Raw genomic sequence first — 24,184 nt, forward strand, 5'->3', positions numbered from 1 at the left:
ATGCATGTACTTTAAAGATATAACAAAACATGACTAAAGAGTAAGCACAATAAACATATAATAATAGTTAACATAATACTAGGTGATGTTAAAATATTAGAAATTAACAGCAAATCTGGAGATACAATGATGAATTCCTGCTGCACAATGTACTTGAGGATGACACTGATACACAAACCACTCATTTTAACAGGAGGTTCCACTAGAAACAGATGTTGTGTGCTTCATTTCAATTACAGCTCAAATTGGTTTAGTCATCAGGCCATTTTTCATTAAACTTTGTTTCCATGAGATGCAAGTTGTACATGTGTGTGTGTGTTTTTCCAATCCTTGTAAGGGTTACTTCTTGTTGCCAGCGTACGCACTTTTTGTCTCCAGGTAACTTTTCTTGATAATTGTCATTGTGTTTGATACGGAATTGTCTTGACAGAAGTAAATCTGTTTTCCTTGTCTCTCTTTGTTCTCCCAGTTAATAAACAAAACCAAATATGTCTCCTTCTTTTTCTTAAGTCGTTTAACATCTCTGGGTCTCAGATTTCTCATAATACCTCCCTTTTTTTAAATCAGGGAGATGGGCCAGATGATGGTTTGAGGTTTTCTTGGGTTTCCTTAAATGTATAATTAGTGCTTAATGAGATTGTGATATGGATGTTTACGAGCATGATTATTATCATTATTATTATGGCTTTTTCTGGTAAGAGGAAATAAAGATGGAATCAACTTAGCACAAGGAAAGTCATTCATACTCGAACAACGTCAGACTTCCTGTTACGGCTATTTTCTGCATCTTTCTCCATTTTCTTTCTTCTTCTGCAGGCTTGCTTCCTCTTTTTATGCATAGTCTCTCCTCTCTCATAACCTCATAATAGCAGTGCAGCCCTAGTTCTATGTCATGACCTTTGAACTTGGTCCTTCAGCTCCTGTTTCAGATCCTTTATTCAAGAGCAAATTTCTGAGAGAGGACTCTGATTGGTGCATCTAATTTTTTTAGGCCAGGCACAGGTTTATTGCCTGCCTATGGATCAGCTGCTCTTAAACTAAATATATACTCTTTGTTCTCAAGGTGGGAAGAGGGCAGGATCATGTGATATAGAACAGCGGCTATGCACAGGGCAGTTTCCATCACAGAAGGGACTGTAGAGGTGGTAAGCAATGATGCACAGCTCGACTACAATCAGCCTTTGAGGAAAGCAGCCTTTGCTTTGGAAAGAGCAGATCTCAGAGTTCAATTAAACTGGCATGAACATTTTACAGGGAACAGGGACTTGTGCTTGGGACCCCTTATAATGTATATTCAAATTGATGAAAGATAAAATACAAATGTGTGCAAGAGCCTTGGTTCTTTCAAAAAAAATATGTGTATATATATACTTTCTTGAGAACAGTTTGAAAAAGAGGGATTGCTTATCCTTCCCTTCCAAGTGGATCCTTCCAAGTGGAGGCATAATTATTAGATGTTAAAGCAATATTTTGTCTCTTCACTAACAAATTAGTCTGAAATGTGTGCTGAACATGAGGTCAGCTAATGAGAGACTCTCACTTTTCCAGCTCACTACAAAGTCTTCTCAGAGCCCACTCTGGTAAAATGCATACCTTGGTATATTTGCCTAAAACACATACCTCTTTTCCCTATACTGATGCTAGATAATTAATTGATTTTTATCAAATGATTTATGGTAAAGTAGCAAATTATAAACTATCTAATGCCAGCATTCCCTAGCACAAAGTTTTAAGGGATATGTTAAAAGCTCAGGGTAGATATGTTAATATACATATTATCATGATAAATAATGATGAAAGATTTTGAAATATTTTACTGATCTAAAGTAAAGATATTTTCATCTAAGGCAGGATTTCTTAATGTTGGCATTATTGACATTTTGAGCCAGATAATTCTTTGTTGTGGGGGCTGTGCTGTGCAGTGCATTTTGTTGAGGAGTATCCTTGGCCTCTACCCACAGATGCTAGTAGCATACCACCATTATTCCCAGTTGTGACAACCAAAACTTGTCTCTGGACATTGCTAAATGTCCCCTAGGCGGCAAAATCACCCTGAGTTTAAAACTATCAATCTAAAAAGAATGTTACCTTTATTCTCCAAAAGAATGAATTTTATTTATTATAAATTTTTTTTATTCCTTTAAATATTTTTAGATTTAAAAATTATGTTCTTTTGGAGTTTAACTGAGCACTACTGATTTCGTATTGTCTGTCTTGCTTTTCCTCAATGAATCAGATTCTCTCATGCCTGAATTAGCCTGACCGATTTCATTAGCAATCTCACACCCATTAATCCCATTAATTTGCCTCAGTGTCAAAGAATCCCCTATGGCCTACAGTTTCTAAATATGTTGCACTTCCTCTCAAGGAGTAACTTTTTTGCACACTTGAGAAAGCTGGTTGAATACTTGTAAATACACCTGGAAGAAAACTGATTTTAGTGTTCTTGGTCAAAGCATTAATACTTTTAATTTCTTTCTGAAAAATTTTCCATCCTCTCTGGAGTGCTTGTACTTTGAACTAATGAAAAATTAATAGAAAATCTATTGTATGAGAGAACAAAATATAGCAATTTTAACCCTTTCTTTTCCATCTAAAAATAGGAAACACAAAAATGACATCATAGGCATTATCATATTTAGATATCACTGTTAATATTTACATTAAGATGCATATAGAATAATTTATTTAAAATATAGTAAATAGTCTCTCATACACGTAAATCATAAATTCTCTCACAGAGAATTTGCTTATCTTACAAGGTTGTAAGAACAAAATGTGGTAATAGAAATGAATAGTTACGAAAACCACAGAGCAGAGAGAACTCTCCAGGAGAAAGAGATTATTGTCACGCATGTGGTATAATGTAGATAATACAAAAAGGAGATATTGCTGTGTTTTGGGTCTTTTCATAATTCATCATTATCACCACAATTATTATCTTCAAAAAGTTTTTATTAAGATTATCAATCTCATATGTCTGTATTTCCATTTATCATAGACTCAGGTCCTAGATTAGGGTAATAACCCTAGAAATGCATAAGAGGAAAAGTTCTGAAGGGTACTTATCCCACACCACCCACTTCCAAATGTAACACACTAGCATACATAAATTTTCACTGAATTACTTCTTATGGCAAATAGGGTAAATTGCTGCTTTAATTTAGAACCAAGATGTGATTTTTAGTCAATATTTATTGAAAACAGAGCGAGTTGTGTCAAGCAAAGATCTTCTATATGTATGTAGTTTTCTCTCTCCAGGAAACAAAATATTTTCCAGAGAGAAGGGGAAAAGTCTAAACACACAAACACACACACACACTTAAATCTATACGGAGATTACTCATGTTTACATTATTTTCTCCTTTCTACTTTCCATTGTTTACTTACTGCAAACTCGTATTTTAATTATAGCATTTATTATTAGAGTATTATTTTGCCATTATAATCCTTTACACTTTACAATAGTATGTTTTTCCCATTACACATTAAAATTTTATTGAGGAGAATGGGAAGTAAAGATTTCGCCCCATGGTCTCATTATGAAGAAATCCTCTGTAGCGCTCATGAGAATCTGGAAGCTAATGAGTATTCAGCTTGAGTACTGAAACATGTATTCCATTGCTGATTGTGCTGATCCCCACAGCAAAGTTTACAATAACATGTCTTTGGCTAGTTATTAGTTTTCTTATGTTGGCTGAATTACAAACAAGAGCCCAACACCAAGACTTACAATCGATCACAAAAAATTGCTTGTTGTCATGGCCAGTGAGGTCCTTCTACCTACAAGTTCTTTCATAAACATCTTTTAAAAATAGAAAAGCTTGTGAAAATGATATGTAAACTCCAAGTAATTTGGAAGTATGATATTAGTCTTTAAATTGCAATGAACATAATATATTATATTCGTTTAGCATGTTACAGTTTCTAAATACCTTCACCATAAGTTTCCCAAGTAATGCTCACAATAAGCCAATAAAATGCTATTATTTTCATTTTAGAAATGAGACATCTGAGATACAAGGGGGTTAGTTAGTTGCTCATGATTACATAGCTCTGCATGTGGTTGAGCTTGTAATCAAGGTATTTTGGAACCTAAAACCCAGAATCAGTCCAATTTGTTTTCCTCCAAAAAGGCATGATGTTAAGAACTTGAAGAGCTGCAAAAGGGAATGGTAGCATTTGAGAGGAGAATTGTATATAACCCTGTGGGTTCTCTTTTTTGGGTAAGTGAAGGTAAAGTTGAAGGTGGTTTTAGAACTTTATAAGGGATACCGTATGATTCATAGCGAAGAGCAAATGTTCTTGTCATTGAGCAAGAAAGAATGGCTTTGAATTATTGCAAGATGGTTTCTTTTTTTTTTTTCCAAGTGAACATTATAATATATTTACATGTGATCTTCCGTAGAAACGCAGTCTTTATTTCCATCATATGGTGTATATATATATATATATATATTTTTTTTTTGAGGAAGATTGGACCTGAGCTAACATCTGTTGCCAATCTTCCTCTTTTTTTTCCTTTTTCTCCCCAAAGCCCCTAGTACATAGTTGTATATCCTAGTTGTAAGTCCTTCTAGTTCTTTTTTTTTTTTTTTTTTCTGAGTAAACAGTGTAAGCATTCTTCAATATAATGGTTAAAGGACACTGGAACTCATTATCCAGAACGATTACTGTCTTATCTTTCAGAGTTTTTCAGAAATGCATAAATATCCATACAGGGATCTAGATAAAGTGCAGTTTGCCCAGATGTAAGGCATGATCTGAATCAACGTTTCTCAACTAGTGGTATATATAACAATGGTAGTACACATACATTGTGCCAGAGTTATGCAGTGTTTTCTTAACTGTTGCTAAAGCAGCCACAGAGTGACCATTGACAGATAAATAAACTTTAAAAGAAAAAGTGAACCTTCTGTCTTTATTATATTGGGACCCACATCTTAAAGACTTATTGATTTTACTGCTACCGTTTTTTTAATGGACAATTACACTTTGTATTAATGGAGTTCTTTAAAAATAGACAACAACTAAAGGTCTAAGATAATCATCACCATTCCTCTCCTGTAAGCTTGTTCCATTTATTGAGCCCAGCTCTTCTTGTGTCTCACTGCCAGGGGAAACCTGGGCAGAAAGAAAAGTGCAAAGGGACGTTCTTAGTGTAACCTTTTACAGGCGGTAGGAAACAGACTCAAGTACAAACCCAAACTGATTCCTGAAACAAAGCAGGAATGAGGTAAGAGAGGAAGTGTTGATCAGTTCCACCCCTGATTTCTCAGGCCAAATAAATATGTCCATCCAAAAGTGTTTTTTAACCCACTTTTCAGGACTGATAGACAAGCTGTAATTTGCTAGAGAGATCCGGATAATGGTAATTGATGACCTTTATAAGGCAAACAGCAGTATTCATTCAAAAGGCATTTACAATTTGGAAAACACCCTCCCCTTTTGAATGCATCCATTTTTAGTTATTATTTAGCAAACACTCCCCTCCAAAATAGTACTATAAATATAATATTCAGAGGTAAACTTTTGTGAACGTTGATCTCTCAGTACCATTTCCCTTTATGACCATCCCCACTTCAAACTTTAAAATTCAATTAAATGGATTTACTCAATATTGGTGGAAATGGTTTTGCATGCATTCAATTATTTCTCTAATACTTCTAACCTATCGGTTGCCCTATACTTGGAAGTGTAAATTTCAATATAACCTCTTAGGGGACAGTAGGATAGTGTGTCTCTGGGCATCCAAATACCATATGCCATCAGTTTCTTGACAAAAGGCATTAGATGATGATGATGATGATAGTAAAATTCTTTTTTGATTTCCTTTATTTCACAGGATTATACACTCACCATGTATTTCCAACAGTCTTGGAAGGACAAAAGGCTCTCTTATTCTGGAATCCCGTTAAATCTCACGCTAGACAACAGGGTAGCTGACCAACTCTGGGTACCAGACACCTACTTTCTAAATGACAAGAAATCATTTGTGCATGGGGTTACAGTGAAAAATCGAATGATCCGACTGCATCCTGATGGAACAGTTCTCTACGGACTCCGGTAAATAGCTTTGTGTTGCATGTTTCACTGTTGTTGTTGTTGTGTTTTATTTTTTACCTTTGGAAATGAGCAGAAGGGAGAGAAGCAAATAGGAGAATATATAGACTTTTTCATCTGTATAATAAAATCATATTAAAGACCAGAAAATCTCTTTTGGAACCACTTGATCTAAATCTAGGCAACTTTATCCATCCAAGGTAAGTGAATTATTTCTGCTGACTTTTAAATAATAAATATAGTAATAAGAAAATATGTCTTTGCCTCACAGATTTCACATCTAGCTTATTGTAGAAGTTATATCTTTTTTTAGGCAATTGCTTGATTATCTCAAAACTACCCAGGCTGAACTGAAATGTGTTCCAAGTATTTGGTATAGCTACTTAATTATGAAAAGGAATTGGGAAACAATATTTTGAAGAAGTAGGAAAATATTTGTGGTGACTTTGAGAAGATCCATAGCGTTTTTATCCCCTTAAGTGTCTATGTTTTAGCTTTTATATTTAGGTATATGATCCATATTGAATTAATTTTTGTGTTTGGTGTGAGGTAGGGGTTGAGGTTCGGTTTTTCCCATGTGGCTATCTAGTTATTCCACATCACTTATTGAGAAGACTTTTCTTTTCCCATCGGATTGTTTGGATGCCTTTGACTGGATAAGTGGAGGTCTATTTCTAGGCTCTATTCTGTTCCATTGTTTTATTTGTTCATCCTTAGGTAGTATCACACTATTTTCATTGCCATAGCTATATGATAAGTCATGAAGTCAAGTAGTATGTCCTCCAACTTTGTACTTATTGTTTAAGATTGCTTTGGATATTCTAGTCCTTTGTATCTCCCTATAATTTTGAGAATCAACTTGTCAATTTCTACTCAAAAAAGACTGCTGGAATTATAATTGAGATTGCTTGACTCTATTGCTTAGATCAGTTTGGGGAGAATTGGCATCTTAAAATTATCAAGTCTTCTAATCCACGAACATGATATATCCTCATTTTAGCCAGATTATTTTTAATTTATATCAGCAATGTTTTGCACCAGAGTGGGTTTTGTTTTATTTATTTGTTTTTTTAAGAATCAGGTATAAAAGAGGTATCACACACTCACAGAGGTCTATTATTAACCCTCACGTAGTTAAGAGTTTATTAAAAATTTTAGGCTACAATTCAAATCAACTTCCATTTTTATCAAAGAAATATCTCAATGGCGACATTATTGTAGGATATGAAGAATGGTCATTCTTTAACCTTTGTTAACCTTTAACCTTTGTTGTCACCTTTTGTGATTCCTTTGAGAAGCTGATGAAAGCTATATATCCACAAATTCATATAGCCCCAAATTTTTCTACTGTTTTAGAGTATTCATAAGCCCCCTAAAATCCTTCCATATACCATCAACACTAAGCTAAAACTCTACTTAAGGGCCAAAATCCTACAATTAATGTCTGTACATTCACAAATAGCCAGAAACAATATACCAGTGAAAAGAAAACATCTGTGATAAAACTTCTGAACTTAACCTAGTGGTTGTTATTTTATTTGGTTGATAGCTGTGGTCTTCATTTGCACAGTAAAACAGCATGAGTCGGTCATGGCAAAATGATCTTTGGAATTTTTCCACTCTTTCAGTACCCCAAGAGCTTTAAACTCTAGGTAAAAATCTCTGGCCTAAAATTCTCTCAGGAAAATGGTGAAATAAACTAACAATTCCCTTGAGTATATTGATAGTTGCTATAGACAAAATCTACTAAAGATCAGTAGTGATTATTAGTGATGGGTCATACAGTGGAAATCAGTTGTAATTTTTCTGTCACGCATGTAACTTCTTTCAACTATAACCAGAGTGTAAAGTGGTGAAGTACTCTTCTAAAGTATTCAGGGAGAATAATTCTATGACCCAACTTAGTAGGCTAATCAACCACAACATGTATAATCACTATATGTAATTAGTCAAGGGCGTATAAAATTTTTTTTTGTTAAAAAAAAAAGACAACTAGGTGTTTTGCAAGCAAGAATGTAGGTTGCATTCTGAGTTTGCTGAGGCTCACTTCAGGCATTTCCCAAATTATTGGCAGTCTCTATCAATGGGAATGATGTAAAGGAAGAAAAATATTGGAGAACGATGAAGTTGAACACACCTCATTTTAAACTGAGAAAGCTGAGGCAGAAAGGGGGGCAGGGCCTGATCTAAGGGCGTAATAAAGTAATGGCAGAATTGGGACTAAAATCCAGGTATCCTGATTCCCATATCTATGCTTTTCCCACCCACTGCCTTTCAAATGCACTTAGAAGTCAACACCTCCTTCCAAGTTGTACCACATTGCTTTCTCCTCTTCGGAGCCAACCCAGGACTTTGTAGCTTGTAACCTGCAAACAGATATCCCCCACAAGAACACAAATCCTTCATGTGTTATCTGATCTCTTTTTGGCACCAGCTTTCTCCACAAGAGCCTCCCACCAGCTCTGATATCTTCCCTCTCTTCCCCATCTTTCTCCCAACCTCTTCTCTCACAGGTGTGGTTTTCTTTCCCCAGAGGTCATAAATATCCTGGAGAAACCATAACATATAGCAAAGAAAACATGACATCTGGAGTCAGAGGACCAAAGTTGAGCTCAAACTCTACCATTTTCTGATTGTTTGACCTTGAACAAGTTATATAAATTTACTGAGCTTTAGTTTTATCATCTGAAATAATGGACTAATAACCCCTGATTCGTTATTGGGAAGTTTTTATGAAATAATGAATATGTTAATACATGATAAATTCTAAAATACATTTTTCTAAGGTAATTTTGCCTTAAATAGCCTTATTAGGTACTGAAAAAACTGCATGTGGAGGGTGATTCTTCAACTACAGGGGTGTCAGTGACCAGAACAGAGATACAATTGTCCAATTAAGAAACCCTTGATTGAGTGCCTAGTACGCACCATACACTCACTATTCTGGCCCTGAAAATAATCGTCCAGAAACCTGGTAGAAATTTGTCGCTGTGGCAGAGTGGAAATCACCTGGGACCGTGAGTCAAAAGACTTGTGCCTTTACTTTGTATCCTTCAGTAAGCCATCTCCTCTCTCTGGGCTTCAGATCCCTCAAACTTAAAAGAAAGGGATTGGACAAAATTATCCCTAAATTCGCTTCCAAATCTAAATTCTATTGCTTCTATGATCCCATATATTCAGGCATATTCATTTTAATTCCTCTGGTATAACATTTCCTAGTCTTAGAAATGACAATCTTCACTTTTTCCTCTGTAATTGCCTTTTCAAGAATAACTGCTATCTAACACTTCCTAAGCACATGTACTAGAAAATCCTTATCATATAACATATGTATTGGTGTATTTATAGCTGTAGTTATTTTAGAAATAGGTCATCAGGAGAAAGAAATTTCTTATCTTACCCCTTTCCATAAGTCCAGCTAATAGTCATCATGCAATGAGACCACACATTAATGGGTTGTTTTTAGTAATGATGGGATCAATGGGATTTTCTGAATGTATCTGGAAGACCTTTTAACCAAATATTCCATAATGCTAAAACCATATCATGAAACTAAATCCAATTTTGCTATATTCAAACTCAATGTGAGGTGCTATAACTTCATTTACGTGAAGCCACAAAAATAGAGTCAGTTGCCTTCTATTTTTGTGAACTATGTCAAATCAGATTTTACACCCAAGGGATGGCACACAGTCGTGTAAATACTCTAAATAGAGTGCTGTCTGATGAACATCTGGTACTTCTGGAGGAGCCTGTGCAACAGGCACTCAGCACATACAAGAGACTCCATTCCTATGCTTCTTGCTCTTGGGTTACGCCTGCTGCAAGAAAATACATTACACCAAGGTATAACCTGGCAATCATCATTACTTTCTCTTCCATTTTGCTAGGGATCTATATAAAGGATGTTTGAGGTGTGCTGTAAGAGGTGGCAGGACATGGGACGTAATGTCCACGTTCCATGAGCTCTCCACCCTGCTCTTCTCAAAGCACATAATGTCATTTCCTTTCTTACTTTAAAGTGGAGACTAAACATTAATTCCCCCAATGTCACACACCAAATCCTTAAAATTCTTCTCTCTCCTCCATTCCTTCCTTTTAACTCGGAGGAAGATTTTTTCTCCTTTTTAAGGCTAATCTCTCTGTGTATGCATTTAATCTTATTGCTGCACACTCTTTTCAGACTTTGCTCCTTTCTTTTATTAAATCTTCAGTCTTGTCTCTCTGTTGGCTCCTTCCCCTCGGTTTTCTCTTCAACCACCAGTCCTCTCACAGCTTTGGTTTCCTCTACTCCCTCATCACCCATCTACTCCTCAGTCTCCAAAAGCATGACTCCCACCCATGCTACTTTCCTAAAACTGCTCTGTCAAAAATTACCAACACCATTGCTGGCTTTCAGTCTACTCTTGACTGCTTCGAATGGTTTAAGAGTGATAACTGACCTTGACTTCAGGATTTCCAAGACCCAGCACAATTTCTTCATCTTTCTTGGTCTTCTGTCTTTTTGCTCTTCAATCACTGGTTCCTCTTTTGCCTCTAATTTGAACTAGAGGCATTCCTTAAGGTTTGACCAATTTATTGAATTTAACAGCTTATATATGTAAAATTCCAAACCAGTGAGGTCAGAAAAATATTTGTAATTGCTTACTGAACATCTTCATCCGGATGCCCTGCCAGTTCCTCCTGACATTATCTGTTTTTCCTAAAACCAGGTCCTCCTCCTTTCCCAGCTGCTCATGAAATCATCATCACAATAGGCATAAACTTGTAGGCATCTTTGACTCTTGTCCCCGAGATCCAATCTGTTGCTTCTACTCCACTCTATCTCAACCATCTTCATTTCCAAACCATTTCCATCACCTAAATTAACATTCTCACTATCTGTCACTTCCTGGCCACTTTCCCATCTCAATTTTTCTCTTTCTCATCACTACCATTTTATTCTTCCTACAGTACATTTCAGATCACATCACTCCCACACTAAAACAAAAACAAAAAACAATGTCTCCACAGTCCCCATAAAAATTGCATTTTCATTCTTCTGTCTGGAATCTAAGACCCTCTCCATATGACCAAAATGTCTTTCCCACATTATTGCCCATTTCCTTCCTCTATGAAGCCTAAAATTCTATTAAAAAAACAAAAAAACCTTACTTATTTCTCTAAACACATTCAGGGTATGTCCCAAATATTGCATGGATCATATTTATACTAAAAAAACTATTTGCTGTTTATCTGAAATTCACATTTAACTGGGAATTCTGTATTTTATCTGGCAACTCTATGGCCCTACTGAAATGCCCTGCCTTCTCTATCCACAAACTCTCTTTCCGCCACTCCACTACTTTCTCTCATTGTACTCCTTTTTCTTAAAAGCCTCTCTCAAATGCCACTTCCTTCGTGAGGACTTTTTGCAATCTCCCTAACCAGATAAAAACTCTCTCTCATTTGATACCTTACTTCACTTTAATCTCATAATAACTCTCTTGTGATGTTATATCTTTGTGTCTTAGAGTTATTTTCCTGTGATGCAAACAAGATTGTATATTTGTTAAAAAAGTGAACTGTATTTCCTTAACCTTTGTATCCCCTCTCTCAAACCCACTGTTTGAAAAATTGCAGTGAAAATTTGTAGGATGGGATCACCTGATTCATGATAGTTGTCAGCTGCAACGTCTCCTATATCTAAATGATGGCTTTTAACCAAAGAGCAATTATCACTATTAATGGCCAGATGTGTTCTTCCTCTTGTCCAAACACGATCCAGCTGGCTGCAAACACTGATTCTCTCCAAGACCTAGCCCTGTGGGTGCCGGAAGACTGTGTTTATCTTTCCCTGAAAATGGCAGGCATGGAATGACTTAATTTGGGGAAGACATTTAGTGGAGTATTTAACCTCCTTAAACGGCTCTTCCTTTTGCCTTTCCCTCCTAACTCTTGCCTGGACTTTTCTTCCAAAGTTCCACAAAACTACTTTCCTGCATCTCCTACCAAAGGTGAGCCCAGGGCCAGGTGGTTTTGAGGGGCTATGTGAGCATGGGGAATGGAATAGATAGTGAAGAGCCTTCCAGCTCAATACTGGTCCACACTGGGACTCAGTAAGTGTATATGTGGACTTGTGTGCACATACCGTAAGCACATACAGAGTAAAATGTACATATCACATCATTTTAAGTAATACTGATAGCAATTGTATCATGGAGTTTAACCAACACCCAGGTCTATAGATAGTTGAAACTAAACTATGCATCAGACACTATGCTAAGTGCTCTACCTATATTGTCATATTTAATATTTGCCACAATACTATGATCTGTGAACTATTATTATGCTAATTTTACAGACACCATCATCAGGAGATCTAAAGTAACTTTTCCTGTCTCATAATTTATTATTTACGTTTTAAAGCAGGTCCAAACGGATACTCACATTGTGATTGGCTGATAAGTTATCTAAAATCTTTTATTCTGAATGTTTCTTGCTCTTTTATTTCCCCCCTGGTAAATTTTTCTTTAAAAATAAAAATCTTAGTTTTTGTGATTACATCCCCTTGTTGTAAATGTGTTCCTCTATGCCCTATATTTGAGGGTTGATCAGATTTAGATTAGTTCTTTTGCTGTGCTTTGGCAAGACTGCTTCATAAGCCATGTTATGTATTTCTATCAGCAGACACAAAATGCCTGCCTGTCTCTGTTTTTGTGATGTGAAGATTGACGAGCGGATTTAGACGTTGACAACCTGATCTACCCATTATAATCATCCCATTAATTTTTATGTAATTGTATTAGTTTGATGGAGCTGCTGGAACAAAGTACCACAAAATGGGAACTTAGAAATTTCTTGTCTCATAGTTCTGGAGTCAGTAAGGTTGGTTTCTATTGAGGGCTGTGAGGGAAAGATCTGTTCCAGGCCTCTCTCCTTGGCACATAGATGACTGACTTCTCCATGTGTCTCTTCACATCACCTTCCCTCTATGTGTATCTCTGTGTCCCCTTTTTTATAAGGACACCAGTCATATTGGATTAGGGCCTACCCTAATGATCTCCCTTTAACTTGATTACCAGCTTAAAGACCATATCTCCATATCTCTTCCATTCTGAGGTACTGAGGGTTAGGACTTAAACATATGAATTTAAGGGGACACAATTCAGCCCATAACAGTAACAATTTTAGCAGCCACTGATAGTCTTTGCTTAAATTTATTTAGACTTAGCAAAATGGAGATGTTCTGTCATTCCTTCTTCATTAACTAGATTATTCTCTAAAGAAGAACTTTCCCTTGTCAATTATTTGGTAATCCTGAAGTAAAGTTTGTGCAATGAAGGCAGGATAAATGCTTGATTGTTTCCCTTTATTTAGCAGTTTTCAAAACAAGTTGTTTCCCTAGAATCCCTCAAATGTGACCACTGAGGTTTATTTGGCCTTTTGTTGTTTTTGCATGTGTTTGTTTATCATTGTGAAGTCACAGTTGTAACAGACATATCTGTTTCAGTCCACTTCAGCTGTTGTTATTTTTGATCCTCATTTTGTTCTATCTTTGGCCAGTGGCAGCCCCTTTAAGTTGGCTCCTGTGTTCTTCTAACCTGACTTCAGTAGTCTTTGATGGCTTCCTTGTCTTCTGATACATCAACTTGTATATTCTCTGCCCCAGAAGTGAAGAAAATACATCATGAGTTTATATTGATATTTCTAATTGATATACACCTGAAATTTACACAATCTTGTAAACCAATGTGGCCTCAACAAAATAATTTTAAAAACTAAAATAAAAATAAATTTAAAAATTTAAGATGAAAACAGATTTAGTATTACAGGGCTTTTATTCAACTTCTTTGATTTTATATTTTGTTTCTTTTCTCTTCATTGAAAATATTGATTCCTAATGTATTAACGTGATTATTTATTTACCCTGTTAAATATATATATATATAATACATGTGTATATATGTTCATGTATTTATAATAATTTTAAACAAAAATACCAACATTATTACTAATGACACAATTACCAAAAACAGGTTAAGATTTCTTTGCAGTGCTTTTCGTCTTTAGAATATATCCCAACAGGGACATAGAGTAGAATTTCTGTGTTTTAACTTACATTTTAAGTTTCAGTTTAGGAATAGTTCCTTGCTGTATGGTTAAACTACCACTTCATTTTGCTTTTGGTTTGGATTTTTAAAATTTGATTTAATTTTATTTCATAATTATATAAAACATTTACATGGCTCAAAAGTCAAACTATAAAACAAAAGAAGTCTTACTTCCATTGCTGTCCCAGTCCTCTCCAATTCTCTTCTTCTCCCATAGCATTGGCATTTGTTTTGAGATTTTCCTTCCCTTGTAACAGACACACATATATATTCATTGTCTCACCTTTGCTAGAAAGTAGCATAGTACACCCGCTACTCTTTAACCTGTAAAGTGGCTTTGTAAAGCCATCATAAGTGCTGAAAGCAGAGTTTTAACCTAAATCTTCTCATCTCAATCTATAGCCCCTTCACAAAACAGCTTATTGCTGCACTGGGTAAGCATTTCTTTCCCTGCAGATCGTTTCTAGGAAGACAGTTGTCCGTGCATGATGCTTTCATCTCTCACCAAAATAGAAATGAAAATAATTGCAGAGAGTACACAGCATAAATGGGAATAGCTCTGCCAAGTGTGTGAGCCTTATAGAATGTACACAATTTTGTCAGGTTCTCTAACACATACTAATGACTCCAAATTCCAAAGAGGAGCTTCTAATCTTCAGGTTTCAGAAATGAATCTAATGTTAACCAGAAACCCATGGCCTGATGGGGATTTTGCGAACTCCCCTATTGTATCTGCTTACCTAGCTCTACTCCGAATCGATTTTTTGATGTTCTTGACAGTGCCTGACTAAGGGTTGTGCGGGGCACTAAAATCAATGACTACATTTATTGAATATAAAAGAAAGACAGAGTTTCTCACTATTTCTTGGAGGATCATTTCATCTTGCCTTGCTCTTCTTGATAAAGCAAGTAAAAAGTAAAGGCAATTATCTTGATAATGCAGGTCCAAAAAAAAAAAACCCACCACTATTGATTTTTAAAGCAGTTTGGGGGTCCTAAATATTTCATACACATCTATACATTGATTGTACGCCCTGAAAAAATTATTTCTCTCTCCTATAGACTTTCCCTGTATAGAGGCAGCTACGATTACATTCAAGAGTCCTGGGCAGATTGCACAGGCCTTACTGTGAGATATGCTGGGCAAAAATATTGTTGATTGCCAAGAATAAATATGTGGGCTGGTGCAGTGTTTGCAGGGGAGGGCTGGCTGATATTTACAAATGCACCCTGTTAAGAGAAAGAAACTTGTTACTTCAAATGAAAGAGAGAAAAAACAGGCCGTGCATAAAGAATAGGTAGCTTACTTTATTAGAAAGAATGCCTGGAGACTGTCTTTATGATTCTCACCAAAGAGCACAGTATTGTTATTCCCCTCACACTGTGGTTGACTTATATTTTAGAATTTCATCAGTGGAGTACAGAGAAAGCCATTTAAATGTTCTCTAGTGAAAGAGCTGCTATTTTTCCCTCTCCAAGATTTATTTTTAATATTCTTTCTTCATCAATTTATACACGAAAAACTTTATGATTAAATGATGTTGTTAAGATCTCCTTTTTGATAAATATGGTATCGTGACTAATTCAAACACCAAATGAGCAATTTAAATAATTGTGCAGTTACTATAGCTATTGTGTGGCCATGGGATCTGTGGATGTGTCATGATGATTAAAGGTCCTTAATTAAATTAATGTAGAAAATTGAGTAAAAACAGTGACCATAAATTATCTAAAAAAGAACATCTTCTCAAATTCTTAACCTTGATTCGGTCTCTTATGGAATAATTCCAAATGTGAAATCTCAGGAAGGAAGAAAAGAGGGAGAGAAAGAATGAAAGAAGGAGGAGGGAAGGGAGGGAGGGAGGGAGGAAAGAAAGAATGGAGGAAGGAAAAAAAAGAAAAGGAAAACCAAATATCTTAGAGATGTGCTATGAATTTTAGATCCTACTTATAATATTACAAACAACACCACTTACAAGAAGATGTATAGGTTTTGACAACTATTTGTTAAATTTTTAAAATAATCTTCTCCAGAACCCTCGATTTATTCCATTAAACCACCATTTTCAACTTTAGTATTTTAGTACCACTTCCATGATTTTTGCCACAACTGCATATCATCTAAAAATATTCACCCATTTTTTACTTATGTATGTGTATATCTATAAATACATATATACTTTTTAAAGAGACCTTTTATTACCTCTGTATTTGGAAAACTATTATTTAAAAAAAATAAACATTAAAATACATATCAGCTAGGAATTTTATTAAATTTTAAAATGCTTATTCATGTTCCATCTACAATGATTTTCCTTCATTTATAGAACTGAGATAACAATATTACCTATTTTATGGGGTATTATTAAGGTTAAATAAGTTAATAGCAGTAAAGGGCTTACAACGTTCTCTGGTATGTAGTTAGTCAGGGCCTGAAGAGCATTGACTTATCTTGTATAAACTTGTAGTATAGGTACACATAGATAATAAACACATGCTGTTGACATAATAATGATCATCATCAAAAGAAAGGCCTGAGTATTCTGTACTAATCTTTTGAGATGCCAAGTTAAAGCTAGACTCCCTTCCAGTGTGATGTATCTCAGATTGTGAAATGACCACCCCAGAAGCTACCAGCTGGCCATATTGCAATTCAACTTCTCATTTGTATACCAAAGGGAAGCCAGAACATGTTTTTCAAACCTAAAATTCCATCTTGGTTTCTCTATCAGAGGTAATAGTACGACTGGTATGTAATTTTCCATCAAAATACGATAGAAAACATTTTCTTTCAGGCTAAATCTTTTAGAAAAAAATATCAACTTATTTTTTTATATCAACTTAAGTAATCTCATTGGCATTGATAGTATATATTTACAGCAAACCTAATATTTCTTTATTACATTTAAAAGAAGTAATGGAACAATAAGCACCATATTTACAAAATTAATCCCTCATCCTTCTAAGTGTCTCAACCCCCGCAAAACACATTTTGGGGAAAAAAAATGCTTTGCTACCAAACCCACTCCCTTGCACCCACTGATTTGGAAACAGTAAGCACCGTTTATCCAAGTAGAACATGCTTTGTTCTTTCCAGGACATGGACAGTTATGTTAAAGGACCAGCTCTTTGCCCGACGAATTAATAGTTGCTTTTCTATATCTTCTAGGAAAATTTTAGGTTTAGCTTTCCTAAACTTTTCTTCTTCTTTTTAATAGAGACAGGGACGGAGCTATTGGGTTAAAGCCAACCTGTAATGAAACCACAAAGAGCTGGAGCTGATAGAGCTGCTGGATCCATTTTCTTCTAATTACAAAGTAGTGGTAGACATTTCAATAACAATTAGAATAACAACAAATAACGTAAATAGGATTTTTATTTTTTATTAAATCCTCAGATTCTGACTCCTATTTTTTCAAAGTTGTATAAAGTCGCTTAAAGCAGAGTTTTTTATTCTTCCTAAACATCAAAAGATTACTGAAGATGGAGAAATGTATTTCTCTAGAATCCAAACAACTGATTGCTTTGAAAATCTAGATTATTACCCTTCAATAACTAAAGTGGAATCCTGAAGATTAATGAGTGCCACATACGTGATATAAACATACATATGTTATTTACTTATTTCTACTGTCTCAATTAAAAAGTGGACAAGACCACGAAAGAGGAACTTCATCTCTTCAGCTTCAAGAATATTTTCTTCTCAGGCATGACAGGCATAGGTCCCAGGGTCCGCCAGCTTTTCGACATTTTGGGAAAACATTTGAGATGAAAAACAAAGTTTAATGGCTCCAAAATAGAAAACACTGAGATCAAAATTAGAATTATTCATTAAATATCTCCAAGTGTGGCATTATATCTACAAGTCACTTGAAGGTTAAAAAGTCATAAAACTCAAAATTATAAAAGTTATTTAAAAATTATATTTGCTACATTTTCTCAAGAATGCCTTAGGCCAGAAAAATGCTCACAAAGACCTCACTCATGCTTCATTTACTTTGGAGTTTTCTACCTGTTCTCTTACTTCTATCCTTTTCTCTTTCAATTCCGTCCTGCAACCCACTAGCAGACTTGTCTTAATAAAGCATCATTTCATCACACCACTCTCCTGAGCAGAAACCTATTGACTCCCAATTACCCACCACATCAAGTCAAAACTTCTCTCGTCATGACTCTTCACAATTAGATCTCCCCCTGTTACACAGCCTCGTTTAAGATTTTTACCCAACCATGAAGCCTTACACCACACGTGTGGGTTTCTTTTCACTTTCCCTAATTGCTAGACTGATTCTTATTTCCCAGCCTCTGTTCAGTTTTTCCCTTTCTTTTTGACTCAACAATGAAAAGTCTTTCCCTTTCTTTTTAGCTGTACATTTCTCATATTCCAAGACCCAACTTAGAGATCATCTCTTTCTTAAAATTGTCTGTAACTAGTTCTTCAACCCTCATAAGTCTTCCTTTCCATTATTACACAGAACTTGGAACCTCTTACAATATAGCGCTTAATTATAAAATGTCTTCTCCAATGAGAATTTGTTTCACGTATGTTAATCTCATCTCCCCCAAAAACTGTAGAATCTTTTTGAGACTAGAGTCTATTTCTTATACTTCTTTCTCTACAGTGTATACCACAGTTAGCACATACTAAGCAAATGGTACACCTACCATTTTACTTAATCACTTTTAAATTCTCAATCTTTCTCATAACTATATCTCCCTGTCTATGGCTTTTGTGTAGTCAGGTTTTCTCAATTTAAATGAGAAAGCTAACCTCTTTTGTGAAAATAGAACCTATATAAAAATGGAACCCTTAAATGAAAATGGTTAATTCTAATGCTTAAGATTCTGCTGTAGCTCATAGGTAGAAGACTTCCACCTAAGAGTGTAAGGCATGTTGATATATGAGGAATGTATACAGTATTATGGATAATATTTTTTCTCTTTTTACCAACCTATAAATACATGCATAGGTGCTCTCTCTTCAAAGTAGTCCTCTCATAAAACTACATATTTATCCTTCAACATATTTTTACAACTTCTCTTTAGGAATTTCATTTGAACCCTTAGCCACATATTTAAATATTCAAGGTAGTGGCAAATTGTTACCCTGAAGCTGATTATTGGCAATAAGTAACAGTGAGAAATAAACTTGTGAACAATATTGTTGGTCAAAAACTGGGTACCACACACACACACACACACATAATTTTTTCTGTATGGTTCATTAAAAGCTATAAATGCATATTCCAAATGAGAGTTGAAAAATGCTTTTAGCCAAGAAGGTACACAAATGAAATAATTTTGTATCTCTTCAATGGGATCACTTTTAAGAGTCCAAACTTACTTGTATTCATTATACCCATTGCTTAGCTCAGATGGTGGAATATTGACAGACCAGAGTCAGATAGAAGAACCATTCAACTTCTATCTTACTTCCATCCTATCAGGTAAGGAGAATCATATTCCATTTGGAATGGTTAAAGCAAACGTGATTTAGAAATTATTGAAAACAAGATAATTAAGAAATTATACAAGGACATTTAGTTATTCAGTGGACATTTAGTTAGATCAGTGCACTGATAGATTTGCTCATACTTTGAATCTAGGTTGTGAAAGACATAGAGTAAGTCAATGATGATTTTAAGGTTTTTGACCTAAGGAATTGAAAGAACAGAGTAAGGGAAACTTTAGACAAAATTCTTTTCAGGAGAAATTAAGCACTATTTGGGGGATATTATATTTGAAATGCCTATAGACATGTAAGTGGAAAGGCTGATTGGCAGTTAGATGCAAAAACTTGAGATTCAGGCAGAAGATCTGGATTCAGAGTCGTTAATATATAGATGGCCTTTAGAGCCATGTGAATGGATGATATCACCGAGGGAATGAACATAGATGGAATGGAGATGAGACTCAATATCAAGAAAAAAGAGAAATTCTCCAATATTTAGAGTTATGAAAAGGGGAAAAAATAGCAAAGGAAACTAAAAAGAAGCAGCCAGTGAAAGCAGGGGGGAAGCCAGGAGAATATGGTTTCCCTGAAGCTCAGTGAAGAGAGTGCTTCAAGGAGGTGAGAGAAATCAGTTGTGTAAAGTGTTGCCGATCAGCAGAATTTATTGATGTCTTTGACATGACCAAATTGAGTGCAATGGTGGAGGAAATAATCTAACTGGAATAAATTCAAGAGAGAAAGGGAGGAGTGGAATTGTAAACAATGGGCCTAACAGTGTGCTGTTGAGAAAAATACATCTGAGAAGGAAAATTTGTTAATTCAGGACAGTGAAGAGATACTTGGGCAATGTCCTTGAAGAGGCAAAAAAGTATGAGATCTACTGCAAAAGTGGAGGCTTAGCCTTAGACAGGAATGTGAACAGTTCATTCATTATAATAGGAGAGAAGGCAGAGTCTATGCGTACAAACTCAAATAGGTCAATATGGTGGTAGCATTTAATCATCACAATGACTTCTTAAGATAGGTGTTCCCATTTTCTCCCATTTAAAATGAGGAAACTGAGACACCAACAAGTTAAATAACTTACTTAAGATCATATAGCTGGAAAGCGAGCCAGAATTTGAAACCAAGCAATCTGACATCTTGGCCTAAATGTTTAACTACTATTCTACTAGAAATACAGCGTCAGCACTAGGTCAGGTCTCAGCTGGGCTATTTTCTTAGTCCTAGATTACACACTTTGAGAACAACATTGACAATCCAGAGAAATACAACTGGGGTGGCAAATGACTTGGAACTCTGTCCCTGTGCAGATAATGAAGCTCTAAAGAAGCTCTGAAGATTATCACTCTTAGATCTTTTTATCTTTAAAGCCACAGATGAGATACCAACGTAGTTGCTTCTCTTTAAAAATGAAAGAAAAACAGAAACCATGGTTTTAAAATAATATTTTAAGAAAACAGGAGTGAAATGTAGAAGGAACTAGGGAACGAACTTATTTTACCTAGGCTGAAATTAAACCTAGACAGTGGAGAAATATGATAACTCACCTGAAATATTTGAACGTCAGCTATTGCAAAGAAAGCTTAGACTTTTTCTGTGTTACTTCCAACAGACGCCCAATGACCAACATGTGGAACTTTTAAGGAGCATGTAGGGCCGGCCCCGTGGCTTAGCGGTTAGGTGCGCGCGCTCCACTGCTGGCGGCCCGGGTTCGGATCCCCGGTGCGCACCAACGTACCGCTTCTCCGGCCATGCTGAGGCCGTGTCCCACATACATCAACTGGAAGGATGTGCAGCTGTGACATACAACTATCTACTGGGTCTTTGGGGGGGAAATAAATAAATAAATAAAATCTTTAAAAAAAAAAAAAGGAGCATGTAAGTTCCATTTGCCTACCTTGATGAGCCTAATGTGAAAAAAGTTCACTATAAACATTTATCCTACATTTAAAAATGAAATTAATACCTTGTTACTAGCATCTCTCCAGAGGTAGGTAGGCTGATGGAAAGGAAAGGACTTGAGCTTTACAACCAGAAAAACAAGCTCCATCATTTACTGATTGCATGCCTCAGGACAAATTACTCAACTTCTCTGAACCTCAATTTCCTCCTTCATAAAATGTCTAGTGATATCCATCTTTCTTTCAGGTTTTTATAACAACTAATGTGTGTGAAATGAGAAGAGCAGTGTTTTTTATTTGTTTGTTCATTTTGTTTCGTTTTTCCCTTATGCTTCTCTCACACCGGAATCTCCATTACTAGGAAAGTTTAGACCCAGGTTGGATGAGTATGAATACATATCAAAGATGTTGCAAATGAGATTCCAACCTTGAGTAAGAGGTTGATTAAATAGATTATTAGGTGCATTATAACTCCACATTGCTATAGAGCTAAGAGAAACATTATTCACAGAGATTAAAAGCATGGATGTTGGAGGCAGACAGTGCTTGGATATAATCATATAAATCTCCAATATGTCAGTTATACAACCTTGGACATGTCAATTAATCTGTCTATGCCACAGTTTCTTTAATAGGATCATAGTAGTACCAATGGGGCATGATTGTTGAGATAATTAAATAAGAAATGCGTTTAAAACGCACAGCAAAGTGCCTGTCATATAGTAAGCACTCAATAAATTGTAGCTATTCCTATTCTTAGGGACTGCTCTGTGGGTTAAGATCCTATCTCTTTAATGTGTTGTTCCACTTCCTTAGGAGGTACTGCTGCTTTCAAGATTAAATGGAAGGCTCTTTCATGGCCCTTGCAGAATCACTTGGATTACCTTTGATGATATCTGCTCCTAGCCCTTTAGAATCTCTCTAGGTTTGTTCAAACTGGACAATGAAGAGGAATTTCATTCTTTTCTATGCTCTGAGTTTTTTGAGTCATTGGATTAGTGGGGTCAGAGAAGAATGAAGCCATTATCTTGGTGCAGGAAACTCTGTTGTTGCTCATTATTTTCAAATATTATGTACTTTCGTCTTTTGTGTCACAGGATAATTCTGTACTAAGGAAACCGTATGTGCTTAAAATAGAGAGTCATTTTTATTCACCCCATATAAAAAGGGCAATGAGGAATGCCGTTTTTAGAGAAAGATAAAAAGTCTTTGCAAGATCAGCCTCTTTTGTTTCTTTTATCTAGAAATACACATGCCAAATGAGATGCCAAGAGATTTGGTTTCTGCTAAGAAGCTTAAGAAAATTAGGGACTACAGTTGAATGTAGTATTTATGGTTTAATATAGAGAAAATAAAGTATAATGAGTTACTTTGTTCCAGGTTCCACTTTCACATTCTGTTTTTATCTCCATCTTTATTGTCAAGAAATTTAAAATGTTACTACTTCATGACTGTGAGAATGATGGGCCATACTCTTGTCACTGACTCCTTTCAAAAAGGATGTTTGACTTATTTTCAATATCTGAGAAGAATCAAAAGGAAACAATAGCAAAATAATTAGCCTATATGGTATGTCCTAAAGAAAATGGACAATTTATGTCCAGTCAAACAGGCGTGGTGCTACTAGAACCATCTCTGGAATTCCCCAGGGTCTGAAATGATGCTGGAGAAATCTCTCTCCCTTGACCTTCAATGCTGCAGGAACAAATTTGGAAAGAGCCACTTAAATGCTCACTGATCTGTGCACTGACTCTTTTCCCTGGTTGTCTTTTCTTTTCCTAACTCTATTAGGGGAATCAAGAATTGGCATTGGGATCAACCTAGCCTAGACTCTGAATCATGGTGCATCCACTAGGACTTTGGGATCCATCCATTAAGATAAGATCATGAATTCAAGTTAAAGTTCAGAATTTAAGGGGATATTATTCCTCCTCTATAAACCAGACCCACTGATGAGCATCTGGAACATAGCAAGGCATGTTCCCTCCCTGTTGTCTGTATCTATCCTGTAGCCTGTATTTTCCCTCCACCCCAAATGTTGTAGAAACAAAGTGGAAACTCCTTATTGTTCTAGCAGGGTTTTAGGAACAAAATCACAAGAATCACAGGGCAACAAAACTGGCAATGTGACTGCTTCCAGAACCAGGCCAAGTCAACTAGTATGTTGGGAGGAGTGAGAGGGAATTCTATTCAAATTATCTAGACCTCTGAGATGGCCATGCCCCTGTTTATTGCAATGTGGCTGATCTCGAGACCTGGGAGGCAGCATTAGGCAGTGGTTACAAGCACACACTCAGTAGTAAGACAGAGCAAGGTTTAACCCGGACTTGCCACAAGCTAGATGGTCAGCTAGACGTCCTTAGGCAATATTCTCAAACTTTATGGATCTCAGTTTTCTCCTTTGAAATGTGGAAATTAAAAATAATAGCTACTTCATAGTGTTCTTTTTAGAATTAAAGTTGAAAATGCATGTAAAGCACTTAGTATAGAGCCCAGCACGTTAGTAAAGATTCAACAAATAAGTACTGTCATCATATATTAGTTGGTTTATTATTTCCATCCTAATATTCTTCAGGATCTTAGAGTTTATCCATTAGCTTATCAGTTAGCTTATGCACTCATTTAATACTTGACTCTGCAGATACTGTTGAGAAACCACTACACACAAGATA

General features: G+C 35.7%; 1 protein-coding gene across 3 annotated transcripts in view; it reads left to right on the forward strand.

The window, feature by feature from the left end:
• GABRB1 (gamma-aminobutyric acid type A receptor subunit beta1) overlaps window positions 1-24,184 on the forward strand; it is a 370,873-nt gene that overhangs the window by 125,916 nt on the left and 220,773 nt on the right. For all 3 annotated transcript variants that reach the window (XR_009220962.1, XM_058546998.1, XM_058546999.1), the window contains one exon: window positions 5,846-6,066. Coding sequence is in view for 2 of the 3 variants with exons in the window: in XM_058546998.1 (XP_058402981.1) it covers window positions 5,846-6,066 (221 nt within the window). In the remaining variant the exon portion in view is untranslated. The remainder of the gene's footprint in view (window positions 1-5,845; window positions 6,067-24,184) is intronic.

The sequence above is a fragment of the Diceros bicornis genome, chromosome 8 (assembly GCF_020826845.1).
Source record: "Diceros bicornis minor isolate mBicDic1 chromosome 8, mDicBic1.mat.cur, whole genome shotgun sequence".
Taxonomy (NCBI): Eukaryota; Metazoa; Chordata; class Mammalia; order Perissodactyla; family Rhinocerotidae; genus Diceros; species Diceros bicornis.